Genomic DNA, 8,827 nt, shown 5'->3' with positions numbered 1-8,827 from the left:
CAACAATATATGCGTGTCACACAACATATTGCTATAGTGACACAGTTATGTAGCCAAATCGACAACATTTATGTTGTAAGTCTGACAACAATAACTGCGTGCCACACAACATATTGCTATAGTGACACAGTTATGTAGCCATATCGACAACATTTATGTTGCCAGACTGACAACAATATATGCGTGCCACACAACATATTGCTATAGTGACACAGTTATATATCCAAATCGACAACATTTATTTTGTCAGACTGACAACAATATATGCGTGTTACACAACATATTGCTATAGTGACACAGTTATGTAGCCAAATCGACAACATTTATGTTGTCAGTCTGACAACAATATATGTGTATCACACGAAATATTGCTATTGTGACACAGTTTTGCAGCCAAATCGACAACATTTATGTTGTCAGACTGACAACAATATATGCGTATCACGCAACATATTGCTATAGTGACACAGTTGTATAGCCAAATCGACAACATTTATGTTGTCAGTCTGACAACAATATATGCGTATCACACAAAATATTGCTATAGTGACACAGTTTTGCAGCCAAATCGACAATATTTATGTTGTCATACTGACAACAATATATGCTTATCACACAAAATATTGCTATAGTGACACAGTTTTGCAGCCAAATCGACAACATCTTTGTTGTCACACTGACAACAATATGTCACAAAACTTGTTTTGATTATATGACAACGTTGTACACATTGCTACAGTGACACAGTTCTACTGTCAAATTAACAAAGTTTTTTGTTGTCAGAGTGACAACAATTAATCACAAAATTTGTTTTGACTTTATGACAACGTTGTATACATTGTTAATAGACATTGTGTTCTGGACAATTGTAAAAGTTGTTGCAGAACGTTGTTATATCAACAATAAACTGGTGACAATAAAAACGTTAACTCAATAGCAATGTAACAATGTGGGTTGTGTGGCGTTAAAGTTTTATTGTTAGATCAACAGTATTTTTCTCTCAGTGTAGGTTATCGCGGGCTTGTTTTCCGCAACTCGACGTCTATTATTGCGCCTATTTTGCGTGATGGGATGGCTGCACTATTCCTGCCAACCCAACTCCACCAAGAAGCCTAGCAGACCCTTAATGTTGCCGACGACTTCTGGGAGAGACCCCGGTGAGCCGAGGTGTTGTGCCCGGTATTTTGCCACCCCTGGGCATTCGAGAATGACGTGGGCGGCTGTCTCCTCTGCCTCCATGCATGCTCTGCAGAGGGGGCTATCTGTAACACGTAGGGTTAATAGGTGTTTGTTAAATGAGGCGTGTCCAGTTATTGCCCCAGCTAAAAGCCGGAGCTGTGGTCTCTTCAGCTGTCGAAGCCTCCGCGACAGATTGGGGTTGAGTGTCGGGAGGGCTTCCTTCGCCTGCCTGCATGTGCCTAGGTTAGACCAATATTGCTGGTGTTTTACCTTGGTGTTGTGTCGCAGCGTGTTCCGGAGCCAGGCATATGGCAGAGGTAGGATTGGCTCAGGTCCTGCCACCTTCAGTTCCGAGCCTCCTCTCGCCAGGATGTCGGCTGCATCGTTACCTCGTGAGTTGCTGTGTCCTTTGATCCACTGCAGAGTTACGCCATTGGTGGTACATACCTCTGACAGAGCTTTGTGACATTCGTAAATTAGCCCTGAAGTGAAAGTAAAACTTTGTAGAGCTTGTAGTACTGACCGACTATCAGAGAGTATGCGGATGGGGTAGTCCATTGCTTCCCTTGAGACGATTGCGTGTGCTGCCATTATAATGCCCATACATTCCGCCTGGAAGACTGTGTTATGGGCACCAAGTGGTGTCGAGATGTGTATGTTTAGGTCCTCTGAGAAAACCCCAGCGCCAGTGCCTGACCTTGTTTTTGATCCGTCCGTGAAGATTCTCAGCTCCCTTGGGTTGAGTCCTTCATGGGGTTCTTCGTGTAATTGTATTTTGTATTTTTTGTCGAAGACGAACTGCTTGGGTATCCTGTCAGTCACCGCTTCTATAAGCGGTTCCTTACCTATGGCCTCGTAGAGGATTTCGGTGTGTGGCACCCTAGGCGGTCTCCAGAGATTAGATTTTTTGAGACGTACCGCCGCAGCCAGCGCTTCTTGTTGTATGAAGAGGTGCAGCGGCGGCAGGCCCAGTAAGGCTTCCAGGGCCGCGGTTGGTGTTGTCCTCATGCAGCCCGTTGTCGCCATACAGGCCAACCTCTGGAGTCGTTGTAGTCTAGCCTCAACAGTGGATAGTTTGGTGCGTGGCCACCATACTATCGCGCCGTAGCTTATTATTGGTCTTATCACTGCCTGGTAAAGCCATAGAGTTAGCCTAGGAGTTAATCCCCAGGTTCTACCCACCATTCTACGACATTGCCAGAACGCGACTGTAGCTTTATCAATTTTGCCATTTAGGTGATTACTCCAATTCAGTTTGTTGTCAAGTATTACCCCTAGATACTTTACCTCTGCCGATAGTTGGAGTTCTGTATTGAACAGTTTGGGAAGGTGGTAGTTTCCCAAGTTGCGTTTGTTGGTGAACATTACCAGCTCCGTCTTGCGAGGATTGACTGTGAGTTCGTTGTTAACGCACCAGCGCTCCACGATGGCTAGTGCAGAGCGGGTAACATCGCATACCGTACCTGAGTGGTTGCCGCTTGTTAGTATCACTATGTCGTCAGCATAGCCGATTGTGTAATAGTGATTGTTGTTTAATGTTGTTATGAGGTCGTTCACCACTAGGTTCCATAGAAGTGGCGATAGAACTCCCCCTTGGGGGCATCCCTTTGCCACTACTGCCTGCTGTGTCTCGCCTGTCCCAAGTCTTATGATCCTCTGGCTCAACATGTTGTTTATCCATTTGGTCATGACTGTATTCGCACCATGTCTTACCAGTGCTGCTGCAATGCTGCTGAACCTAGTCCTGTCGAAGGCTCCTTCTATGTCTATAAAGGTTCCTAAGCACATGGACCTGTTTTTAATCGCTACCTCAATTTTGCTTACCACTGCATGAAGTGCCGATTCTGTAGACTTGCCAGGGCTGTAGGCATGTTGGTTGGGATGCAGGGGCACGTTACTCAGCACTCTCTCCCTCAGGTGCCTATCGCACAACCTCTCCAAGGTTTTAAGCATGAATGAGGTCAGGCTGATGGGCCTGAAGGATTTGGGATCTGAGTAATCGCTTTTACCTGGTTTCGGTATGAAGATGACTTTGACCTCTCTCCACCGCTTCGGCACGTACCTGTGAGCCAGACAGGCGCGCAGAATGGTGGTCAGCTTCAAAGTGAGATGCCTCCCGCCCCACTTAAGTAGCGCAGGGAAGATCCCGTCCATTCCTGGAGATTTGAAGGAGTCAAAACTGTTTATGGCCCATTGCGTGCGCTGCGGGCTGATTACCTCATGTGTCTGCTGCCACTCGTCCTCCGACGGAGTGGTCTCCTCCTCCTCCCAACTTACTGGGTGCGATATCACGCAGTCCGGGAAGTGTGTTTGCACCAGGACCTGTTCCGCCTCCTCCGGTGAGTTGGTGAGAGAGTTGTCAGGCTTACGTAGGGATCCCAAGGTTATGGTTGAGTTGTTGGAGAGAACCTTCCTTACCCTATTAGCCTGCATGGTGGTCTCAATGTCTGTACAGAATTTGCGCCATGAGTTTGTGCTTCTGTACCTGAGTCGTTTTTTGTACTTGGCCTTGGTGGACTTGTAGTTATCCCAGTCCTCGTCAGTGCCAGTGTTCATAGCTCTGTTTAGTTGTCTCCTCATCTTGCCCCTGAGTCTCTCCAGCTCAGGTCCCCACCAGTTGTTCTTCCTTCCACTTCTTGTTGATGGGGTAGCTAAGGGACATGCCTGATGGTAGCAATCCAGGATGGTGTTTGTAAGGGTGCTTACCTGTTCTTCTATCTCAGCTATGCCTACTATCTTCAGGGGACCCTCCTGCTGTTCCAGTACTGTGTTTAGACGCAGGGTGTACAGGTCGCGATTAGTCCTGCGTGGGTCCCTTCTAGGCACTGCTGTGAATGTTTTTACCTGAATGTCGAATCGAATCCATCTGTGGTCTGAACATGACACCTCCTCCGATACATGCCAGCCTGAGATGTGTTTCGATGCTTCTTCAGATGCTAGGGTCAGGTCAATGATTGTTCTGCTGCGTCTGTTTATGAATGTTGGTTTCGAACCTGTGTTAAGGAGGTTGAGGTTCGTGGTAAATAGGTACTCGACAAGCTTCTTACCTCTCTCGTTACCTGTATCCATGCCCCATAGGGGGTGGTGTGCGTTCGAGTCGGTTGCCACGATGAGTTCGAGCCCCGCCTCTTCGCAGTAGTTGACCAGCCTTGTCATGTCGTGCGGTGGTGGGTCGTCCGCCTCCGGCATGTACACGGAGGCTACGACCATCTCCTGCATGCTGGTGTCTTGCGCCCCGCGCAGCCTTATGGCGCACACGTCTCTAGAACAGAAGCTCGTTAGAGGTTGCACATGTATATCTTTAGTTGTGTATATGCAGGCCCGGGGATTATCCGGACCCGAGTAGACTGTTAGCTTACCTCCTATGTTACGGAGACCGCAAACAGAGCCCCTTCTGACCCACGGCTCCTGGATCAGAATTACGGCTGTTGTGTTGACCTCCAACCACTTCCGGATCTGAGCCGTTGCGGTTTCGCTGTGGTGGAGGTTGGCTTGGAGGAATTTACCAATGGGCGAAGGGGGTTCCTCCACCAGGATCGCCCTCCTCCGCCGACATCGGCTCCTCCTCCTCCTTGCCGATGGCCAGCTTGCCCAGCCCCTGCGCGCATTCCCCCTCACTCCCCGAGGAGTCACGAAGAAGTTCTTCTTCGTCCTTCTCGGGGACGGAAGGAGACTGCGCTGGGGCCTGCAACTCAGGCTCCTGGACTTCGTCAACAGGTGCCTGCGTCGTCACGCAAGTGTCCATGGGCTCGGCAGGTGCCTCAGCTGCGCCATCTATGGCGACAGTGCTGCTAGGGGGCGGTTGTTCCCTGAATTTGCCCCGTGACCCCTCAAACTTCACGTACACCGAACCCAGCATAAAGCCGAGCCGGCGTCCGCGGCTCACAAGGGGCTGCACGACTGTCTCCGGCACACTGACCACAGCGAACGTCTCCGTTCCCTGCACCTCTCGCCGGTTGAGCAGCCAGCGGTCTATTTCCGCCCACGGGTTCTGGTAGCGGAGGGCTCGGCCTACTTCGCCAAAGTCCTCCCAGACACCCGGGAACAGGATGCCGCAGCGTACTCGTTTGGGTACCTCGCTCTGGCGCTTGACTACCACCTTCTCCCCCTCATCGAGGGTGATGGTAGCCACACTGCGCTTGAGCCATGCTAGCGTAGCCTGGTTCTCGCACCACAATCTGAGGGAGCCATTCGCCCATACGGGCTTGCCCCTGAAGAGTGGGCCTGCGGGAAGGCTTGAGGTGGGCTGTCTAGCTTCCTGCGAGAGCAGGGCTAGCAGCTGCCTCTGGACCTCATCCGATTGTTGCGAGGTCAGGTGTCCCGAGGTGGCAGTAGTTACCGCCACCAGCAGGTCAGCCTTTGCCGCCTCTGCATAATCGGCATGGGGGGTTTCACCAGGCGGTCCAGTCTTCTGCCTCTTAGGCTCTCCTCTGGGAGATATTGTCTCATCCAGTCGGGCCCTCTTGGCAGAAGACCGGGCACCCTGGTTACTTTCCTTCTTGGCCCTGGTCCCCTTCGCCCTCTTTTCCTGGGGAGGGGCACGGTTCGCTGCTGGTGGACCAGCTGCAGCCTGCGCCTGACCCTTCCCAGAGACGCTCTGTTGAGGCGCCGGGGCGGTGTTGAGAGCTGCTAGTCTCTCTCTGCGCTTCCTTCTCTGCTTCTTGTTCAGCTTATGCGGCTTAGCCGCAGCTGTAACAGGGGGAGGCGGGGGCACGGGAGTTTCCACCCGTTTATTGGGCTTCCACCTCCGCGCCTTCCTGGACACCTGAACGGTCCAGCCCGCCTCCAGCTGAGCAGAGACGGGGTCCAGCGCTGGTTCCATCACTGGGGTCTGCTCCGTGGCAGGGGGTTTCCCTCCTGTCGGAACAGTGCCCGTGGATGTCCCCGGTGTTGGCAGTAGGGCTTGGGTACGCTGTGGTACCGAACCTACTGGTTTGGGCGTCCACGTAGCAGGTTTGCGTGCCTTTGGTTTCCCGGCGGCTCTAATCCCTGCTGCGGGCTGCCCCTTCCGAGGCGGTGCTGTCGAGACAGCGCCACCACGGGGTGAGTTGTGTCTGATTTGTGGGGGTACTGTCGAGACAGCTCCCATTTGGTGTGTGTAGCGTGTCGGTACTGTCGGGACAGCGCCGTGTGTAGTGGTGCTTGGCAGGGTTGTTTGTTCCTCCCTGTAAGCACGTGATGAGGAGGGAGGAACTATCGGGACAGCTCCGTCTCCTCGTGTAGTGTTGTGTTGGGTGGAGGTTCCGGGTACAGCCGAAACTGCGCCGTTTCCCTCCGGTGTTGGGGCGCCTTCCGGTTTCCCTTCCGGCACCCGCGGGGTTTGGGATCTTGTTGTTTCCATTTTTGAATTGTAAGAAAATTCACCTCTCGAGCTTCCCACCCTCCATGGAGCCCGCACCTTTGGGGATGTCACTTTGGACACCAGGAATACCCAAGAGGTATAGGTGTGTAGAGGTGAGACTCATGCGCGACATCGGGAGCTGCAGACACGTGGCTGAGAGAGACGATCCTATCTCTCCCAGTGGTTCCACGCGCCCTTGCCCCGTCAGCATGGCCGAGCCCCTGGCATCCTCCCAGAGAACGCCCCTCCCCACACCTCGCCTGCGGACCGTACCACCTCGACCGTACGGGACGCGTGTCCAATACCCTGCAGTGGCTAGTTGCAGGGCCACCGTTTCGCCGGAAATTCGGACCAAAAAGGGCATATTGGCCCACAGGGGATAACTAACCCCGACCCCCTGCAGGCCTCGGCCCCCAGGACTCCTGCATCCCCGCTTACGGCGCTCTACTGCGCAGGACTTACGCAGGCAGGTGAGTATAGTCCGCTTAAGTCACCTACACCTTAAGCGGAACCGGGAGGTCCGTATAACATAGCTAGCAATCTGATCGAAATCATATTGCTAGCCATGCCATTCGGGCTCTCCAGAGTGTGTCATAACCCGCTTGGGTTTTCAGGTCCTCACGGGTTATGACTGAGGTCCGTATAGCATAGCTAGCAATTTGATCGAAATCATATTGCTAGCCATGCCATTCGGGCTCTCCAGAGTGTGTCATAACCCGCTTGGGTTTTCAGGTCCTCACGGGTTATGACTGAGGTCCGTATAGCATAGCTAGCAATCTGATCGAAATCATATTGCTAGCCATGCCATTCGGGCTCTCCAGAGTGTGTCATAACCCGCTTGGGTTTTCAGGTCCTCACGGGTTATGACTGAGGTCCGTATAGCATAGCTAGCAATTTGATCGAAATCATATTGCTAGCCATGCCTTACAGGACTCTCCAGAGTTTGTCGTACTCCGTTCGGGTTTTCAGGTCCTCACGGGTTACGACGTCGCCTTCATACTCAGCTACTGGTGGTCCGGGGCAGATGGAATGTGCGACGCCCGACCGACCACCAGCATTACCAGGGTGTACGACCCACCCCATGATTGGGATGGGTTCGGCCATGGCCTGCGGCGGCAGAGCCATGGCCGACGGGGACGTGTATGATAGACTTGAGGGAGTAGGCGTTGTAAGCCCAGCGTCGCACACCTGAACTACGTACCTACCCCCCCCTACACCCCCTAGTACACACGATATAATTCACCGGAAAATTCTTTCATGTTTATTAAAGATACATACACATCATTTCATAACAAAATACTTAATAATATAATTTATATCTCAAAGAAAAACGGCCGGTATGTCGTTTGGCGCTAACGTCATTTTTGATCATTATCAATACAAATGTTTCTTAAAGCGATTTAAGTACCATACATCTTAAAGGTCTGTATTGCTTGAACAAAATTGGTGTCTCAAATGTCCCAATACATCATTATTTGTACACCTTTATAGAATTCATTAATTAGTAATTGTACAATGAAATTACGTCGTTTTCTGACACAGCTGTGTCACAAAATTTGGGTATATAAACTCACGACAGTACATGCCCTGTTAAGTTTTCGTGTCGAATAGATCCGAAGATGGTGTCACTTAAGCTTATATGTTTACTTGCTCTGGTAAGTCTAATAAATTATATCTGCAAAAAGTCTGATAATGCAAAAATTGGTGATAAATTATATCTTACTAACTTTTGCCCATAACTTCGTTGATTTTTACAAGCTTTTACTTAGCATGAATTGTATTGTAATTATGTTTGTACGGGCAGGGGTGTCTCACTCCGCGATTTCGTCGCTTTGCTACAGGTAGCTAAAACTACATATCTATAAACTACAGCCATATCTGTGCTGATCGTGACAGACGCATTATGTTAGAGAGTGAGTCTTCTGTACCTAGTACTATTATTTATTCTGTGGTACGGGTCAAATCTTGCAAGTTAAAATTTGACCCACTTCCGGTCTTCCAATGAAGCTGAATATAATTGCGTACCTGCATATAAGTCGAGTGACGATGTAAATATTATGGTACCATCGAACTGATCTGACGATGGAGACAGGCAGTGGCCACAGAAAAACTGATAGATAAAACTCATCATCCTCCTAGCGTTTGTCCCGTACTGTGACGGGGTCCGCTTTCCTGCTTTTCTCCATCCACTTCGCTCTATCCTGGACAACGGTTTCCGCTAACCCATAAGCGTTTAAAGATCTTTGGCGATCACGTTACGCCACCGCTGCCTTGGTTTGCCCCTCCTGTTTGGGCCGGGTAAGGTGA

At 50.7% G+C, this 8,827-nt stretch overlaps 1 protein-coding gene across 1 annotated transcript; it reads right to left on the bottom strand.

Annotated features, from left to right (window-relative positions):
• Positions 1 to 4,389: 4,389 nt before the first annotated feature.
• On the bottom strand, positions 4,390 to 6,520 carry LOC134677241 (uncharacterized). The gene is made up of 2 exons (XM_063535674.1): positions 4,539 to 6,520; positions 4,390 to 4,441 (listed from the first exon to the last, which is right to left on the bottom strand). Exon 1 carries the CDS (start codon positions 6,518 to 6,520, stop codon positions 4,682 to 4,684), a length of 1,839 nt encoding a protein of 612 aa, XP_063391744.1. The 3' UTR covers positions 4,390 to 4,441; positions 4,539 to 4,681.
• Positions 6,521 to 8,827: the final 2,307 nt, after the last annotated feature.

The sequence above is a fragment of the Cydia fagiglandana genome, chromosome 26, assembly GCF_963556715.1.
Source record: "Cydia fagiglandana chromosome 26, ilCydFagi1.1, whole genome shotgun sequence".
Taxonomy (NCBI): Eukaryota; Metazoa; Arthropoda; class Insecta; order Lepidoptera; family Tortricidae; genus Cydia; species Cydia fagiglandana.
This window is presented reverse-complemented; position numbering and strand designations above follow the sequence as displayed.

What these genes read in the sequence shown, in the direction of transcription:
- LOC134677241 (XM_063535674.1), bottom strand. Translation starts at nt 6,520, where the DNA reads ATGGAAACAACAAGATCCCAAACCCCGCGGGTGCCGGAAGGGAAACCG.